The 18,155-nt window shown below is 61.8% G+C and overlaps 3 protein-coding genes across 6 annotated transcripts in view; 1 reads left to right on the forward strand and 2 right to left on the reverse strand.

The window, feature by feature from the left end:
* On the forward strand, positions 1-5,663 carry Klhl40 (kelch like family member 40). 2 transcript variants are annotated; one of them, XM_055601800.1, is made up of 7 exons: positions 1-1,137; positions 1,945-2,105; positions 2,329-2,436; positions 2,538-2,723; positions 3,905-4,051; positions 4,606-4,763; positions 5,527-5,663. In XM_055601800.1, exons 1-6 carry the CDS (start codon positions 1-3, stop codon positions 4,715-4,717), a joined length of 1,851 nt encoding a protein of 616 aa, XP_055457775.1. In that variant the 3' UTR covers positions 4,718-4,763; positions 5,527-5,663. The 2 variants fall into 2 exon arrangements, with proteins under 2 accessions (XP_055457775.1, XP_055457774.1); XM_055601799.1 differs by lacking the exon at positions 5,527-5,663 and having other exon boundaries at positions 4,606-4,914.
* On the reverse strand, positions 5,333-12,773 carry Hhatl (hedgehog acyltransferase like). Its single transcript, XM_055601801.1, has 12 exons — positions 12,559-12,773; positions 10,982-11,100; positions 10,568-10,635; positions 10,100-10,213; positions 9,792-9,986; positions 9,345-9,554; positions 9,012-9,180; positions 8,593-8,737; positions 8,472-8,507; positions 6,003-6,204; positions 5,597-5,738; positions 5,333-5,457 (listed from the first exon to the last, which is right to left on the reverse strand). The coding sequence occupies exons 2-12, from the start codon at positions 11,085-11,087 to the stop codon at positions 5,333-5,335; spliced, it is 1,512 nt and encodes a 503-aa protein (XP_055457776.1). The 5' UTR covers positions 11,088-11,100; positions 12,559-12,773.
* Positions 12,774-16,421: 3,648 nt separating this feature from the next.
* Positions 16,422-18,155, reverse strand: part of Ccdc13 (coiled-coil domain containing 13) — a 34,231-nt gene continuing 32,497 nt past the window's right edge. For all 3 annotated transcript variants that reach the window (XM_055601722.1, XM_055601721.1, XM_055601723.1), the window contains 2 exons: positions 17,580-17,694; positions 16,422-16,944 (listed from right to left, as the gene is read on the reverse strand). In XM_055601722.1, coding sequence (XP_055457697.1) covers positions 16,785-16,944; positions 17,580-17,694 — 275 coding nt within the window. In that variant the 3' untranslated portion in view covers positions 16,422-16,784. The remainder of the gene's footprint in view (positions 16,945-17,579; positions 17,695-18,155) is intronic.

Below are 18,155 nucleotides of genomic sequence, written 5' to 3' on the forward strand. Positions count from 1 at the left end.
ATGACGCTGGGCTTGGAGCAGGCGGAGGAGCAGCGCCTGTACCAGCAGACGCTCCTGCAGGATGGCCTCAAGGACATGCTGGACCACGGCAAGTTCCTGGACTGCGTGGTGCGCGTGGGCGAGCGCGAGTTCCCGTGCCACCGCCTGGTGCTGGCGGCCTGCAGCCCGTACTTCCGCGCGCGCTTCCTCGCCGAGCCGGGCGGCGCCGGGGAGTTGCGCCTGGAGGAGGTGTCGGCCGACGTGGTGGCGCGGGTGCTGCACTACCTGTACACGTCGGAGATCGCGCTGGACGAGGCCAGCGTGCAGGACCTGTTCGCCGCGGCGCACCGCTTCCAGATCCCGTCCATCTTCACCATCTGCGTGTCGTTCCTGCAGAAGCGCCTGTGCCTGGCCAACTGTCTGGCGGTCTTCCGCCTGGGCCTCCTGCTGGACTGCGCGCGCCTGGCTGTGGCCGCGCGCGACTTCATCTGCGCGCGCTTCCCGCTCGTGGCGCGCGACGACGACTTCCTGGGGCTCTCGGCGGACGAGCTGATCGCCATCATCTCCAGCGACGGCCTCGACGTGGAGAAGGAGGAGACGGTGTTCGAGGCGGTGATGCGCTGGGCCTCCAGCGGCGACGCGGAGGCGCAGGCCGAGCGCCAGCGCGCGCTGCCCACCGTCTTCGAGAGCCTGCGCTGCCGCCTGCTGCCCCGCGCCTTCCTGGAGAGCCGCGTGGAGCGCCACCCGCTCGTGCGCGCCCAGCCCGAGCTGCTGCGCAAGGTGCAGATGGTGAAGGACGCGCACGAGGGCCGCCTCACTACGCTGCGCAAGAAGAAGAAGGAGAAGGGCGAGGAGGCCGCCAAGCAGGGCCCCGCGGACGCTGAGGCCGAGGCCGAGGAGGAACGGGTGCTGCCCGGGATTCTCAACGACACCCTGCGCTTCGGCATGTTCCTGCAGGACCTCATCTTCATGATCAGTGACGAGGGGGCCGTGGCCTACGACCCGGCCGCCAACGAGTGCTACTGTGCCTCCCTGTCCACCCAGATCCCCAAGAACCACGTCAGCTTGGTGACCAAGGAGAACCAGATCTTCGTGGCCGGTGGCCTGTTCTACAACGAGGACAACAAGGAGGACCCCATGAGCGCTTACTTCCTTCAGGTGCCTGCTGGCCGGGGAGGGCAGAGCGAGGCTGGCTGGGGGTGCCAGGAGGCAACCCTGGGGCCTGGGCGGGGCCTGTGTCTACTTGGGGACTGTCATTGGGTCTAGGACCATGGCTTGGGCGCCACTTGCTTGAAGAGAGGAGTGACAGGACATTTCCAAAGAGCCGTGTAAGGCAGGTGTCTGTGTTTGGGCGTCCTTTGGCCCTGTGCAGCCATCTGGGCAGCTGGGGCCCCCAGCCCTGAGCAGGGGTTGGGGGTCAGGGACAGCAGGGCAATCAAGAGCAGGGCCTTGGCAGAAGTGCCAGGGCAGATTCTCACCCAGAGAGCTCCCTGCCTTCTCTTTTCACTGCCCTGGGCAGGAATCTGAGGCTCAGGAGGGGCTGGGAGAGGGGAAAGCCGAGGGTGGGACTGCAGGACCTCAGACACGGGGAGAACCACAACCCCAGCCCGTGGTTTGAAGCCTTGTTATTAGCTGGGTGAAGTCTGGAGGGGCAGCTGAGTGCCAGGCTTGAGTCCCCAGGCCTCACAGTTGGCGAGGGCAGCTCCCCGGGGCCGGCTACCTTTGGACGTTTTTTCTCTCCGGGCCCTGTGCGTGGGACACTCATTGCTCTCCTGTGTGATGCAAACAGGCTGACTAGTCTCAAGCGCCCATCCACCCACGCGGTTCAGCTCCCAGGCCCGCAGCACGGGCCGCACAGACGCAGAGGGCGGGGCGGAGGGCTGTCGACCTTAAGCGGTGGGAAGCCTGGGCAGAGGGTCCGCTCCTCCCTGTTGGGCGGGGCTGACCCGCGCTGCCCGCCCACAGTTCGACCACCTGGACTCCGAGTGGCTTGGGATGCCACCACTGCCGTCACCTCGCTGCCTCTTTGGCCTGGGGGAGGCTCTCAACGCCATCTACGTGGTGGGAGGCCGCGAGCTCAAGGACAGCGAGGACAGCCTGGACTCGGTCCTGTGCTACGACAGGCTGTGAGTGGGGGCGGGGCCACCGTGGGGACAGGCTGGTCTGGGGCGGGGCCCTGGGCGGGGCTAGGATCAGAGCGGCAGCCTGGAGGCCGTCATGGCCACACACCCTCCGGGTGAGTAAATCCTCCAGCAGAGGGGCAGGTGCAAAGGCCCAAGAGATGGAGGAGGTGGTCCAGGAACGCGCGGAACCGGGCCTGCCGCAGCTGCAGCCCTCCTGTCCCTCCAGATCATTCAAATGGGGCGAGTCAGACCCCCTGCCCTACGCAGTCTATGGCCACGCAGTGCTTTCCTACATGGACCTGGTGTACGTCATCGGCGGCAAAGGCAAGGACAGGTGAGGCTCAGGCTGCTGGGGAGGAGCCTCTGCTGGGGGGGGGGGGGGGAGGCGTGGGCGGCAGTTGTCCCAGCCTCTCTCTCCACTCACCCACCCCACAGGAAATGTCTGAGCAAGATGTGTGTCTACGACCCCAAGAAGTTTGAGTGGAAGGAGCTGGCCCCCATGCAGACAGCCCGCTCCCTCTTCGGGGCCACCGTCCACGATGGCCGCATCTTCGTGGCTGCGGGGGTGACAGACACAGGGCTCACCAGCTCCGCAGAGGTGTACAGCATCGCAGACAACAAGTAGGCTCCTCGCCCCCCCCCCACTATGGCTGCGCACCCCGTGCCAGCCCCTCGCCCCGCTGAGGGTCAGAGGCCCCCATGCTGATCTGGGACACTGGCATAGAAGCAGTCCCCACAGAAGAGTCTGCAGAGGGCTCCGGGTGGGGCCGGGGTGACAGGACTGCTGCCAGGCAGTTACTGGGTCTCACGAAGCAGTCAATCAGGACAGAGAAGCTATCTGGACCACCCAGCAAACATGGCAGCCAGTGGAAGGCGGGGCTCCCCAGAGAAAAGACCGTGCTCACAGCGGGGACCGGCGGGTGAAGGAGCCTGGGAAGGTTCTAGGATGGGAGAGGCGAGGGGTTAAGGCCAGCGAGATGTCTCCTTTGGGTTTAAGCTCCACAGCTCACTGGCTGTCACAGGACAGAAGGTTCAGAATTTTCTCAGGCAGAGGCGTCTGGTTGCAGCTGTGACAAGGGGCGACAGAGCTCTAAAGCTGCGGGTGTATCAGGGAAGGGCTGTGGAGGGCACTGGAACTCGGCCTCCCAGGAATGGGCGGGGCGGGGGAGCTGCGTTTCCAGCCAGCATTCTTTGGCATTAGTGGTGGGTTGGGTCTTGCATGGGAAAAAGGTGAAATGGATGCTTTTGAATAATCTTAAGAGACCAGTTGTTGGGGAAACCTTTGCAGTTAGGTGGCGAATTGAAGGTCCATTCAGGAAATGTAGAGTCGAGTTAGCCGGGGGTGTGCTGGAGGAGCTCCTCGTAGCAGAAAGCTAGGGAGTGAAGACAGCAGAACCATTGCGATGTCTAGGGAGGAATGGGGAGCAGGCGAAGGAACACAGCCTGAGCCTGCGTCCAGCACGCTGGGGACTGGGTTCATCTCGCAGGTACACTGATGCCCACCTCTCAGGGCTATCCATTCGCTGTGATGTGGACGGATGGCAAGGTGATGCAGAAGGGCGGTGGAGGGGGAGGGAGATGGGGAGGGAACAAGTCAAAGGGAAAGTGGGGAGCAGGGCTGGGATGATCAAAGTGATGTGGGTGCTTGAAGGCGAGTGGACAGGAAGTCTGGGTGCTTGAAGGTGAGCAAACGGGAGCTAAGACTGCAGCCTAGAAGCCAGATCCCCAAGGGTGACGGATGCCGGTGGGAACAGTGGCCAGGCTCACTGAAGCCCTGTGTTACTCACCTCCCCTGTCCCCAGGTGGTCCTCCTTTGAGGCCTTCCCCCAGGAGCGCAGCTCCCTCAGCCTGCTCAGCCTGACTGGCACTCTCTATGCCCTGGGTGGCTTTGCCACTCTGGAGACGGAGTCTGGAGAACTGGTCCCCACGGAGCTCAGTGACATCTGGAGGTGAGCCCAGCCCTGAGGCTCTGAGGGGGACTGACTCTAAGGCAAAGCCACCAAATCCGTCTGCCCAGCCTCTCAGCGGCCCATGGCGACTCTGACATGTGGTGGCTTGCCAGTTCGGGGCACCGGCAGGTCACAGACAGGAGGCAGTTCTCAGCAGAGGGCACAGCCCCACAGGCTGCCCTCCCATCTTCTGGGGTACTGTGTCTAGAACAGTGAGGCTGGGAGTGGGAAGTGCCTGGACCCAGGCTCCAAGAGCGGTTCTTTCCACACACTCCTTCCTGGTGTGTCGAAGTCACAGGAGGAAAGAACTAAGCTGGGGCTAAACTCTTTTCAGAGGGCGTGACCTTTGGGACCTGGGAGAGGTCTGCTGGAGACTGCGGGCATCTTTCCTTAGGGTAGCCGCTGTGGGGATCCCACTTCTCAGCACGTGAAAATTGTTTAGAAACAGATGTGCTTGGAGGTGGCCGAGGACACTGGCCACCCCCTTGTGGGGTCAGCGTCCAGCCTCGGGTGACGAAGCTCCCATCCTCGTCTCCTTCTTCCCTTCCCCTCAGATTTAACGAGGATGAGAAGAAGTGGGAGGGCGTCCTCCGGGAGATCGCCTACGCGGCCGGTGCCACCTTCCTGCCTGTGCGCCTCAATGTGCTCCGCCTGACCAAGATGTGACCCTGAGGTGCCTTCCCGTCCTGCGGCCTCACAGAAAAGCCTCTCGGTATTGAGAGAAGAGCTGGGTAGAGGCCGGTGCCCTTCTCATTCCCAGTGTGAGCCAGAGAGGGTCCAGCCAGGGGTGGGACATTGCTACCTGGCTGTTGTCCCTATGGGTCTGCCGGCATCCAAGGCTGTGTCCTGGCCCTGTCCGGGCAGTCTGTGTAAAGTCCCCTAGGGACTCAGTGTCTATGCCAGTCGGAGGGGAGTGTCCGATGACGGCACCTTCTAGCGCTAACCCAGACTCCCCTCGGAAAGCCGGGGAACAGTAAACTGCTGTGTAAATGTCTAGCCCAGGCTCTGGACTCAGCCACCAGGAAGAGCCAGTGTCCAGAGGCTGGAGAGCACAGCAGGGCCGGGCTGTCATGGTGGGCGGTCCTGCGCTTACAGGGCACCCCACAATGTCCTGTATGTGACCCTTCCCCCGAAGCCTGGAACTGCCAGCTCCCTGCCCGCAGCAGAAAAGAAGCCGGGAGACTGCTGTGGTAGAAAACTCTTTTATTGTATTGGTCAGGCTCCATGGCCTGGGCCTGGGCCCAGAAGCAGCTGAGCAGAGCCCAGCCCCCATCCCCAGCCCTACTCCAGCTTCTCTTTGTCCTTCCTCTGCTCTTCCTCCAGCGCCAGGGTTCTCTCCCGCTCCTTTACCAGCTGGACACCACAGTAGGTGACAAACCAGATGGCCAGCGTGGTCTGGGGGAAGCCTGTTGGAGACATGATGCCTGAAGCATCCCGCCCCTGCTGAGTCCCCGGTGCTTGTGTGTTGTATGCAGGGTGTAGATCAGAGGTTCCTGCCCCTGCATGTGGTTGGGAACATGCTGCAGCCTCTCGCCCATCCCTTACCTGTGAGTATCAGGCGTCGGGCCACCAGCTCCGTGAACTCAAGGCTGTTCAGGCTCACGAGGTTGTACATGACGATGGCCCAGAAGTTTACAGCCCCGAAGAGGGCCCGGACCCTCCGAGACATCTGCTCCGATAGCCAGGCCTGCCATCCAAGAATGTGTGGACAAGAGGGCCAGGAAAGAAGGCCATGCTCAGTCAGCGTCAGGCCCAGAGGGACGATGAGAGCTGTGCAAGACAGCCAGGCCCTGCCACCCAGAGGCCGGGGAGAGCCCACCGTGTGAAGCCCCGCCCTGGCAAACACAGGGCTGGATGGAGAAGGTTCCGGACCAGGGACTCCAGAAGGCACAGGCCACCTCCTGTTGCCCAACCGATCCCAGCCAGTCACAGCCCGGAACCTGCTGCCCACCTCCATCTGTGCCAGCGGCCAGTGCTCCGCCAGCTTCTGCACCCACAGCTCAAAGTTGAGGCCGAAGCAGTTGAGGACAGACCACAGGTACACAATGTCGCAAGGACCGAGCCACAGGGTGGTGACCACAAACGTGGCCACGGAGGCGGCCAGCTCCAGAATCACGGCCGAATGGTCCCCACCAATGTGGTCATACACATACCTGCAGGAAAGATGGGAGAGGGGCCCGTGGGGTGTGGGGAGGCAGGACCCTGGCAAGGTGGCCCCACCCGCGCCCAGACCCTGGAGGGGTGCGCTGGGACTGTCACTCCTGCAGCTGGATTTGCCTGGATTGCACCATCCCCAGCACCTGAGCCCCAGATCCTGTCAGCTCTGCTGGGTCTGGCGCCTGCTCTCCCCCTGCACCTCCGCTCCACTTCCTCTCGCTGCTCAGTAGCCTCGTAGGCCTGGTTTTGCCTTTGGCCTCCACTCCATTCTCGACAGATGCTGTAAGTGTGCAGCTCACGGGGCTGGAGGGACATCTCAGCAGTTAGGAGTGTGTCCTGCTCTTACAGAGACCCTGGGCTGCTTTCCCAGCATCCACATCTGGGATTCACAACTACCTGGAACTTCAGTATCAGGACACCCAGTGCCCTCTTCTGGCCTCCACAGGCACTTGTAGCCATGTGGTGCGGACACACACACACACACACACACACACACACACACACACACACACATATATACGTACACAAGTGAATTATTCCTGATTCACAATAAATTAAGCTTTTTATGGTGTGAAGGTATGCAGCCACGTGTCTGCCTCCTGCCCCGGCCTCACCCACCGGCGTGCTGCGCCTGCCACACTGGCCCTTCAGGTATTCAGAGACAATTGGCTCACACCTCAGAGTGTACACTTTCCTGTTCCTCACCCAAGCCTGACTCCAACCTAAAGAAGCTGCCCCACCCAGTGACACCATTTTCTTTCCCACACTTTCCACTCTCTAGATGTGTGTGTGTGTGTGTGTGTGTGTGTGAGAAAGATTCACCTGCTTATGGCCTGCTCCACGGGTTCAGGGTCCTTGCCTTGTGCATCTGGAGTGCCTGCTGCACAGTGCCTGTCTCCCTACCACACACACCCCGCCTACCACACAGTAGGCGCTCAATAAACACCAAGCTCTCACTCCCTGACCTCATTCCCCAGGCTTTCTTCCCCACCTTGCCTCACCCACACCCCTGGAAGCCTCACCTCACCCTCTGAATTCCTGCTCTGCTGTGAAGCTTCCTCTGCTCGGGCCCGCTGGCCTCATGGCTCTTGGATCTCTACACCCCCACAACTGGCTCACAGCCGCCACCATCATTACACACTTGCTGCTTCCTGCTCTCCCACCTGGGAGACTGGTCACCTCCCACAGCTGACGTGGGATGTTTCCCTCCTCAGGTTCCTAAATGCCTCCCCCCCCCCCGTCCTGCCTGGGCTGTCTCCACTCAGCTCCATCTTCCTGCTAGGACGTGGCGACTACACCCGTGGCCTGCAAGGGCCTGCAGGGGGGATGTATGCCCATACCCGCATCTCTTGGCAGCACTCTTGCCTGCTTCAGCCTCTGGGACTAACCTGGCCATCCTGCTCTTTCCCCACCCTCCTTCTCCATCCCTCTTTTCAAGGCTGGCCTCTGCCCTCAGGGACCAGGCTCACTGTCACCCGTCTGCCCCACTTCACCTCAGTGTCCCAGTGTGTCACACTTCCTGGAAGCTGCTCCTCTGGTTTCCCACGCAGGCGCAGGCGCCCTGGACCCCCCTGCACACCCCCAGCAGGTCACTAGCTCCTCTCCCTGCCCTGCCGCTGCAGGAAACGTGGAGGCCTCACGCTGCCAGCACTAGCTCGCCTTGGCTGTGGCAGCGCCCACTTGGACGCTTGCACGCTCTCTTTGGTTCCTGGGCTTCATATGGCCATGCGTCCTGTCCTGCTGACCACTCTCTTCATGTCATTCTGCAGTATCTTCTTCAGGTTCTGACAGTCCTTTTGCCCTATCTTGTGGCCTCTGGTCCCTTCTCGCTTCACTCTCCCTCCCCAGCTCTCTGGGGCCTATCTGGGAGATCCCTTCTCCTTACCCACAATGCTCACTGATGGAGGACCATCAGTCCCCCAGGCTTCCCCTGACTCCAGAGTCTCCACGAGGATATCTCCTGAGTGTCTACAACACACCTGCCCAACTTCAACTAGACATTTCTGTGTGAGAATGTCCTGTCCAGCTTCCCGAGTGGCAGGCGGGAATCTGGGTGCCACTATACTCCCTGGACCCCCCCCCCAACTGAAGGTGGCCTTCTGCCATGCTGCCAGCTGTGTCTCAGCTTCCACCATGCCTGAGGCCTCACAAGGTCTGAGGCTCTGTCTGCCATCCAGCAGCTGCCATAGCCCGTCCCTAAAACCATCACGGGCCGGGCCAGGAGCACCCAGCCGGAAGGCTGGTACCATTCTCACCAACTCACTTGCAAAGCCAGTCATTGATGCCGCGGTCGAAGTGCCTGTGGGGAGAGCACATGAGCGTGAACCTGCCAGGTGGAGCGCCTTTGGGCACGGGGGCCAGTGGCGGGCCCCACCCCCACTCACGTTTCCCCGAAGACGTAGAGGGCGGTGATACACTTCGGAGGCTGAGGCGGGTCCAGGTGGTCCAGTCGCGCCACGGTGTTGACGACCCCGAAGAGCACGGCTGCCTTCACCCAGTCATACACCAGGTTTGAGTAGGCCAGGCCAGCTGCGGACCCGTGACGTCACTGGCCGTGCCCGTGGACGGGCCTCGCCTCCCCTGTGTCCCACTCCCTGTCCACGGAGACCCTGTGCCCCCTAGAAGCGTATGCCCAGGCCCCGGTGACCCATGAAGATCAGACACACCGGGCAAGTGGCGCCCGCAGTTTGGGGGACTACGGGCTTCACGAGATGAAGCAAACGTGAGGCCTACGCGTCTCAGAGGACCGGGCCAAGCCCGGCAGCGCTCTGGAGGCAGCCTCCGTCCCGCTGTGGGAACCCACCAAGAGCACTGTCTGGGAGGCGGCTGGCAAACTTGAGGTCACTGGGGATGGTGAGGATGTAGAAGAAGTGGAAGAAGATGTCCACCGTCACGACGGCCGCCGCGCTGAGCCCCGCCTGCGCCTGGATGCGCCACAGCTCGCCCTGGGGCCGCACGGGGTCCTGGCTCACCTGGAGGGGCAGAGCCCTGCCTGAGCCGGGGAGAGGAGACAGCGCCTCCTGCGGCTCCCGAGGATGGGGTGCGCACGCACGGGGGGAGGGGGTGGGGGGGGCGAGGCAGGAGCCCAGGTCCAGAAAAGGAGCCGCCGCTCTGTGAGGCCGCGGGGTCCCCTCACCTGAGCGTGAAAGCGGTCGAAGGTCATGATGGGCCCGAAGAAGAAGAAGGGCAGGTAGAAATTGTACTTGAGCAGGTCGGCCAGGGAGTAGCGGCGCTCAGGGCGGGCGCAGCTCTCCAGCGCGAAGCTGGTGCATCGCAGCACCGTGAAGCCGCTGCCCCCCTGGAACAGCACGTCTTGAAGCTCAAAGGTGCCCGTGACCAGCCCGCTCTGCAAGGAGACAGCAAGGCCTGGCTCACTGGCCGGCCCAAGCTTCCGGGGAGATCCCCTTCCCCGCTCCCCGTAAGTGTTAGCTCAGCCACGTGACAAAGCAAGGCACAAGCTGAGGAGCAAGAGGCCACCTTACTCAAAGGCCTGAAGACGGGTGGGAAAGCCAAGGAGGTGCTGGGAATGCTCAGGAGACCAGGCCTTTGGGGTCTCCTCCCCATCCCCTCCACTCCTGCGTACCTGCCAAGAAATGAGGGGGTCCATCTTGAAGGAGGCAAGGCTGGCCAGACCAAGGGCAAGGCACAGCCAGGGCTGGCCCAGGAGTGAGGCCACATAGAGGCCCACACAGTGGCCTAGCAGCAGCAGCAGGTACCACGGGCCCATTGTGCCCGCCACAGCCAGGACTCCGTACACAGCATACATCCAGGAGCGGAGCTGTGGACATGAGCAGCCTCGGTTAGGCTCTCTGCACCCCAGGGTAGATTTCCCACAGTGCCGGGCTACAAGGAGTGGGCAGGAGAAGGCCGAGTGCCCTGGGCCCAGCTCACCTGGGGAGCCACCATGGTGCAGAGTTTGGCAAACAGCACGTGTCCCGAGAGGGCAAAGACGATGATGTTCCGGAAGTTGGTGAACCACATCACCCACTCGAAGTCAGCCACATCCTGGACAGCCCGCACAGGAGGGTGCGAGGCAGGTGGGGGGAGTGGAGAGTGGGCAGCCAATCAGAGACCCTGGCCCTGTTCTGAGAACAGTGGCCGAGGTGGCAGCCATTGCTCTGAGGGTTGGGTGAGGGGCCTAAGGACAGGCCTGCTCCTCAAAACTGCCTCATCTGCTCTCAGCTTGTTGCTGCTGTTCTTCCTAAGGGACCCATTTTTTAAAAGAGCCAGAAGGTCCTGACGTTCAAGGCAGAGCCCTCCTTGCCACAGGCACGAAGCAAGTGCAAGGGCAGAGAGTGGGGGAGGAGGTGGGGCGGCATGTGACAGAGGTCAGGGTCCTGAGATGTGAGGGAAACCTACCATCTTCCGGCCCAGGTACTCCCAGCCAGGCCGCACAGACTCACGGAAGGCCTTCCTGTGGGCCCCATCTGTGAACAGAGTGTGGCCTTTGAGTAGAGGCTGTTCTATGCCTTCCTGGGGCCACCCACCCTGAGGATGGGGAAGGACCCTGAGCTGCAGGGCTCGGAGAGCAGGGGGAGGGGTGTAAGGCTTGTTCTGAGTCTACAGCTTTCTGGGTCTAAGACTCGGTTCAGGTCTGGAGCTCTTTTTATTCTCTCTCTCTCCTGTCCTCTCTGTGTGTGTAAAATGGTGTTTGGGACTGTGCCCAGACCTAGGGTCTAGATAATTCTTGGGGTCTACAGTCTCCAGGTTTCTGGCCCTGCTGGTCAAAACTGTGAGGCCTCCTGGGCCCCTGTCCCAGGGCCCAGCGGTTACCTTGGGACGCCTCCAGGAGCCCTCGGCCAGCATAAGCCAGGGCCCCGCTCAGCACCAGGGAGTAGAGGCCGAGCTCAGCTGCGGGCAGCGCCGTCTTGATGCCCATGGCCTGGACAGGGCTGCGGGAGAAGCAAGGGTGAAGGCCCCAGGTGCCAGCCCTGCCAGCCTCGCTGGACCCTCCCTAGTGCTGCGGCCATCTGCGGAGACTTGAATCTCGTCAGTGTCTCTTCCCACGTGAATATCTCCTTCCTTCCTCTGCAGCTGCCGATCTCGCTTCCTTTGAAGGGTCTCTAAAGTCCAGACCTCACGAAGCCCACCATCCTCCTCACCTCTGTGATGGACTGGTCCCAGCCCTGGGGTCTTTCCCATGGGGGACACTCTCTGCCCACCAGTCAGCTTTCCCGCCTCCCTGAGCCAGAGCAAAGCCCTGCTGGCAAGGTCCCTTCCTCTCTGTGACCTCCCTTAGCACCAAGCCCCAGCCTCACTCAGCTCCAGGCTCTGCCGGACCCCAGTCCTCCACCCAGCCATGAGCCTGTCTTGTCAGGCCCCTGCCTGTGTTCACCCACTGTTCCCCGTGACGCTGTGCTGTCAAGCTTTTGCTGCTGGCCAGAGGCTGTGCTCTTTGAGGCCAGGCAGGAACTGGGAGGGCTCTGGCCGCTGTCCAAGGTGCTGACCGGCCTCAGGCCCAGGGTGAGGCTGGTCACTCCCTCTGGCTACCCTGCTGGGCCATCAAGGGGTCTGGGCCGGTCCATCGGCCCTCCCACCCTCTCCAGCCAGGCCTCCAGGAACAGACCTGTGACTGAGTGAAAAAGGAACTCTGTGCCCTTTTTGAGATGGGCAGGGCCACCCATCTCCCCCAACCCAAGCTCTTCCAAATTGCAGGTGTCCTCTCCAGCTCTGCAGCCAGGCATGCAGTCCCCTGCTTGTCACACAGACAGAGGGGTGCAGGCCAGAAAGGAGCAGGGACCCAGTGAAGGGGCCCAGGGAGCTTCTCCACCAGGGAGCTTCTCCACCAGGGAGCTTCTCCACCCGGGAGCTTCTCCACCCGGGAGCTTCTCCACCAGGGAGCTTCTGTAAAGGGCAGGTGTTCTTGGTGAGCCCGGCTCAGACCAGACTGCTGCTGGCTGGACTTGCTGCAGGCCCTGGCCGTCCTGGCCAGCCTCTACACCCTGGCTTGAGGGCTGAAGACACCTCTTCATCAGTAGGGTGGGGGAGGGAAGCAAAGGATCAGGTTAGTGGAGCAGGAGAGTGAAACCGGAGAGGATGGAGAGAGCACAAAATAGCTGTGTCAGCTGCCTCCCACTCGCCACTTTCCAATTTTAGCTCCCCATGGCCGGTGGGGAGCGTCCCCAGTGAGGCCTCAGCAGGCGGCTGGCCTCCAGCCTGCGGCCCCTCCTGACGGACCCCAGGTCCCATGCTGACCACGGACCCAGCGGTAGCCTCTGCCCTGCACCACTTGACTCGGGTGCCCCTGGAGTGAGTCCCACCTTGGGCTCCTGGCCTTCGATGAGGGCCCTGAGGTGGGACCCACAGGCTTCAAGGGCTCCGGAAGGGCTGCACACCCAGCTCGCACTGACCTTGAAGAGGCTTCGTGGGACCCTGGCACACTGCCCACCCCAGGCTCTGGGGTCCTGCGTCCGACCGTGAGTCTGTCTGGCTGGCTGAGTTGTGGGGCCAGGTGGGGTGTGTCCGGCTCTGGGGTCCCCACCCCCTGGAGGCTAGAGCAGTGAGTGGTGACAGCAGAAGGGGGAGGGGGAGGAGGAGGTGGCCTTCCTGGAGCGGAGCAGGCCGTTTGTGGAGCACAGCCGAGCGCTGCAGTACTGATGGCCACAGGGAGCTGCAGGGAGTGGCAGGGAGGATGTGGGGTGACGGGAGACAGGCTCGGACAGAGGCACCTGAGCCTCACTTCACCTCCACTCCTCAGCCCTGGAAAGTCTGTGTTTCCTTTGTGCTCTGTGCCAGTATCTCTTCTTTCGGGAAGCCCTCCAGGCAGTCTCTATAGTCAGCCCTACCCCCACTGCTGGGGCAACCTTGCACATCTGGGCCCTTTGAACTCCAGCCACCACCTTCACCAGTGTCCCCTCAAGGGTGCCCAGTGCAGGGCCCATCTAGTGCCCACTCTGTGTCTTCATCCTGACAAAGAGCCTGGGCTAGACAGGTGTTGGTGCTGAGGGGAGGGTGGGCTTCTCTGGTAGAACTGGAGCCAGCAAGGACCACGGTGCTGAGGGCTCCAGTCTCCCAGCCTTGTCCCCACACGGAGCTGTCTGGGTGGAAGGGTGCCGTCAGGGTCACCTGGAATGGATGGTGTCCTTATGGCAGGCAAGACACCCTAATGTAGCATGCCTAAGCAACTGAAGCCCCGGCTGGGCAGGGTCCTGGGAGACTCTGCTCGAGTGTATCCCCACAGCCGGGGAAGCTGGGTACGTGGCTCCGATCTTCCTGGGCTGCTCTCCTGCACAAGGGCTTGCGGAAGGGTCCTGGGAGCTTTGTGGCCGTCACTGTCCTGTCTAAGCTCAACTGAGGATGAACGCGGAGGAAGGTGTCTCTCCACCCAGCGGGCCCTGTACAGCCCTGAGAAGTTAGGCCGAGAGCTTCCCTCCCAGGAAGGTAGACATGTGGGCCCAGGGGACACTCGCCTCTGGCCCTAAACAGAGCGTCTGGCAAGGGGCGGAAGTGGAGTTGCTGCCTGGGGATGTGCTGGGGTCCTGAAGGCAGAGGCAGCTAGTGGAGAGGAGGAGGAGGCCGAGCCAGGTTCTGCCTTTCGGGGCAGGTGCTGGCTATCAGGGATAGTAAATAATGGCCAGGATGAGAGGCCCCCACCGTCCACGAGGACTGGCTCCAGCTGGTAGAGAGAAAACGGAGGCAGAAGGTCAGCCAGCTCCGGAAGCTTCTGGAGGTCTGCAGCAGAGTGAGAACTCAGTCCACCCTGGCAGAGCGGGTGAGACCACGGCAGGTGGGCCACGCACTGGGTGAGACATTTCACCCTTCAGGGCAGCGTCTCATGACTAAGGATAAACAATCAGCCAGTCCCACAGGTCCTGCTCCCCTACTTATGCAAACAAGGACTTCTGAAGCACCCTCAAAAGCTCTAAGCTACTGGTGGAGACAGACACTCTCCAACCTGCCAGCCTCCTGCAGGCCGTGAGTGTGCCCCAGGCCTCTGCAGGCTGTGAGTGTGAGTGTGCCCCAGGGTCCTGGGCTGAGTGTGCCCCAGGCCTCTGCAGGCTGTGAGTGTGAGTGTGCCCCAGGGTCCTGGGCTGAGTGTGCCCCAGGCCTCTGCAGGCTGTGAGTGTGAGTGTGTCCCAGGGCCCTGCGGGCTGCCAGTGAGTGTGCCCCAGGCTCCCAGCTGTGTGAGCTGTCACCTGTCTGACCTGGGCTTTGGTGATGCAGCTGTCATTGACTCATTTCTGCTCCTGTGAGTGACCCCAGTAAAATCCACTGGTTTACGAGCTGGACTTTGGTGGTATCCTCACTTTGGTCGGCTGTTGGTTCCCTGTCTGGGGTGAGTGTGTGCTTGTGTCTTCCCAGGAAAAGTATCACACACCACGATGCCCTCAGGGGATGCCAAGGGGCTGAAAAGTTGAAGCCACTGCTCTGGGCCTCTGATTTCTCAGTTGTTAAGTGGGTGTAACTAATATGCCTGGCCTCTCTGTGTTTTGGGGGCTCCAGTGACCCACCCTGAGGGTACTAATCATTGCCCATAGAGGTGCAAGGGAGCCAGACCCTGAGGCAGGGCCCGATCCACGTCGGCACACTCCCTGGTGAACCTGACACTGCAGCATACGGGGATGTGGCCTGTGGGAAAGCAGAGGCGGAGGAACAGGTGAGTCCCTCCGAGCCAGGGCTGCAGGATGGCTGCTGGCCCAACGAACGGGAACAGGAAGCTGACTGGGCTGAGGCCGCACAGGACCGTGACCTGCATCCTGATGCTCAGGCATCCATGGGAAAGTTATGACAAGGGAGACCCCACTTCCACCAAACCACAGGGGCTCCTCCGCTCAGCCTTTGTGTGCTGCTTCCTAAAGTGAAAATTCGGGCAAGGCCCGGGGTGTGCACTCGGAGACTCAGGGACGGCGGGAGAGTGCACGTGGCTGACCCAGCTGGCACCGCTTCTATGTCCCAGAGGCCCACAGGGACAGTGGCTACACCCATGGCACATCCTGTCAGCACAGGAACCTGAGCTCCACTCCCAACCCACCTGCACCCCTCCCCTCTTATCTGGCCCACGTGCTGAGGGGTGGAGTGCTCATCCACAGCCCCGGGACAGGGGGTACCAGGAGACTCTGAGGCGCACAGACCCAGCTGCCCTCATCCCCTCCTGACCCGGCCGAGTGAGAGCCCACCTTCGAGGACTTCCAGCTGTTCTGCCCAGCCCCTTCCCCCACGAGTCCTCCAGGGTTGGGGGCTCCTCCATGCCTGCCTGTGTCCTCTCTACCCACCCATCACCACCTCTTTCCCATGTGCCTCTGACTGGTCACTTTCAGCTCAGGCCCGTCCCAGGCCTAGCAGGGCAGTGAATGCTTGTGTCTGAGTGTGTGGCAGGCCATTGGCACCTGAGCCTCCCCTCGGGAACGCTGCTCAGCAAGTGCTGACTGAACGGGGAGACGGCACAGAGCGAGCATTTAGTGAGCCCTTACTGTGTGCCCGTCGCTGCTCTGCACACACTGAACACTAGCTCAGTGAGTGCCGAGGCACACTGGTCTGCTTCAGCCAGCAAAGGCGGGGCAGGCCCTGGTGCAGAGCCCCGTGCAAGGATTTCAGGTTGCCTGGAGGTTTTACAGACTCTACTGCTGGCCTGTAAGTCCAGCCCCTGCAGGAGCGGGCATAGGTCTGACTGCCTGTGCAGACAGGCCTCTGTAAGATGCCAGCTCCCCACAGTATACACTTGGGACTCACTGGGGTACAGGCCTTCTTCCTCTCCCATTGTTTTACTGGCATAAAGCATCTCTGGACACTTGTCCTCTCGCAAAGGCACTACCCAAGTGCCTTGCTCTGAGTGGCCCTCTGGACAAGGTTTCTAGAGCTCCTCGTCTCACAGATGAAGACACGGAAGTAGGGGGGATGAAATAAACAGATGGTCACAGTCACAGAGAGGGGGTACCGTAGGCCGCTTCTGCTGTACCCCCAGCTCACCACAGCAAGGAAGACACAGCTCACGCGGCCAGACACCGCCTCACCTGCCCACCCTATGCCCAGCCCTGCCTGGACCGCCTGGACCCCAGCACCCACAGCTCTGCAAGCAGATATGGGTGGAGTTGTGCAGCCTTGGGGCATGCCAGGGCACCGGCACCCCCCCCCCAGCTGGGGACCCTGGCTTTGCATTCAGGACCACCAGAGTGGCCTATTGGCTCAGCATCTATTTGGAGGCCTGGGCTCACTCCTAACTACCGACCACAGATCAGGCTCCCCCACAGGCACACATTCAACAGAACTGAAGTGACTGAAAGCAGACTTGTTATTCCAAGTCCAAGGCTCTGCCCTTTGCCGTAAGTCCAGAGAGAGGCTGGGCGCAGCAGATGGATGGCCAAGCTGGTGGTAGGGCCCAAGTGAGGGGTTATGGGGGATAATGGTCAATGCCCCCATCAGGAAGCACCAAGAGGCTGCTCTGTGTGTGGAGAGCCCGTGGCACGGCAGGGCCCTGGAGAGGGCAGGAGTGCCTGCTCGAGGAAGCGCACCGCCGGGGCTCCTGCCCGGGCATGCTCAGCTTGCCTGCTCTGCAGGTCTGAGCTCCCCCGTGTGGGTGCTGCCTGCACCGATGAGCCATCCTTCAGGGCTCTGTGCTCCAGGTGAGCCGGCAGCATGTCTACTGCTTGTCGGCCTTTTGCTGCCGTAGCGCCTTCAGGAAGACCCCCTTCACCTGGCCCAGGGTCTGGTGGTACATGCGGAAGTCTTCCTCCTTCCCTCGCAGGGCGCTGCCCAGGGCGTCTCTCAGTATCCCATTCTCTTCCATCTGGATGGCCAGCCTGGACCAGAGGGAGAAGGGGGCTGAGCACACAGGCCAGCAGGTGTCCCTGGGCCTGGGGCCTGAAGACGAGGCTGTGGTATGGGCAGAGGACTCCCTCCCATCTGCCCCTTCTTCTCTGGGCCCTGGGACACACACACCACCCACAGTATTGACCCAGAAGCTCCCAGATTCCGCTGCACCCCCATTTTTGTCTTGTTTTCTCTTTCTACTTTTGGAGACAGGCTTATGTGTCTCCAAGGCTGGACTGGAGCTCAGTAAGAGGCCAGGGCTGAACTTGAGCTCATTCTGCCTCCCCGACTGCTGGAGTGCAGGCGCCAGCTGTGGGCCCCTTGCCTCTATACACAGCACTGGCGGCAGAACCAGGGCCCTGCATGTGCTGTGGCTGCCTCTACTGACTGGGGCACATCCTCGCTTCCTCTTTTGAGAACTTAGGAGCACAGCCCAGCACTGATACAGGTTCTCTTGGAACCCTGGGGTCATCAGGGCACTGTGGACGCCTCCAGGCCGGTCCTAGCACGAAGGGCTTCTGGGCAAGCAGAGGTCCTGCGTGCAAGGAAGAGCGGCACCACCCTCTGGCCAGGGAGCCTCCATTCGGGCACCTCTACCATTTTGGGAAGGCTGGGAAGGACGCACCTGGCAGTCAGCTCCACGATCTGGGATTCCATGGGCAGATCAGATTGCTGAGTGCAGGACGAATCCTTTTTGGTGCTCCCGGCTGAGTTGTGCTTGGTGCTGGCAGCAGGTGGTCCTGGGAGGGAGGCAGCCACCTTCTGTAGCTAGGTCAGAACTCTGCAAATGCTCCCTTCTCCCCTCCTACAGGGCGCAGGGTGGGGCTGCCTCTGCCTGGAAGCCTTCCCTGACTGCCTCCCCACCTCTGGCTCTGCCCTCTGCCCTCTGCCCTCTGCCCTCTGCCCTCTGCCGGGCCCTGGCCCTGCCTGCTTCCGGGCAGTGATCCGTGGCCACCCACCTCCGCTCCTCCTCATCTCTGTCACTTGCTTGTACTGGGAGAGGACAGTGGGACCTTAGGCCTGGCCTGAGAGCTGAGCCCAGCAGGGTGCTACTGTTTGTGAGCCCCACCCCCTGGTCCCCCTACTGGCTGCTCTTCAGCCTTCATACTAGGAAGCTCTGGGTGACTAGGCTCAGAGGCCACAGAGTGCTCAGTGAAAGACGACAAAGCCATTGTGACCTTGGGTGATGATGTCATGGCAT

This window comes from Psammomys obesus, unplaced genomic scaffold (assembly GCF_907164565.1).
Source record: "Psammomys obesus unplaced genomic scaffold, mPsaObe1.curated_primary_1811, whole genome shotgun sequence".
NCBI lineage: Eukaryota > Metazoa > Chordata > Mammalia > Rodentia > Muridae > Psammomys > Psammomys obesus.

What these genes read in the sequence shown, in the direction of transcription:
- Hhatl (XM_055601801.1), bottom strand. Translation starts at nt 11,087, where the DNA reads ATGGGCATCAAGACGGCGCTGCCCGCAGCTGAGCTCGGCCTCTACTCC. An exon ending in ATCAATGACTGGCTTTGCAA is followed by an intron (nt 6,205 to 8,471) that starts GTGAGTTGGTGA and finishes TCTTTCCTGCAG; the next exon opens with GTATGTGTATGACCACATTG. An exon ending in GGCCGCTGGCACAGATGGAG is followed by an intron (nt 5,739 to 6,002) that starts GTGGGCAGCAGG and finishes CTTGGATGGCAG; the next exon opens with GCCTGGCTATCGGAGCAGAT.
- Klhl40 (XM_055601800.1), top strand. Translation starts at nt 1, where the DNA reads ATGACGCTGGGCTTGGAGCAGGCGGAGGAGCAGCGCCTGTACCAGCAG. An exon ending in GTCCTGTGCTACGACAGGCT is followed by an intron (nt 2,106 to 2,328) that starts GTGAGTGGGGGC and finishes CTGTCCCTCCAG; the next exon opens with ATCATTCAAATGGGGCGAGT. An exon ending in GAGCTCAGTGACATCTGGAG is followed by an intron (nt 4,052 to 4,605) that starts GTGAGCCCAGCC and finishes CCTTCCCCTCAG; the next exon opens with ATTTAACGAGGATGAGAAGA.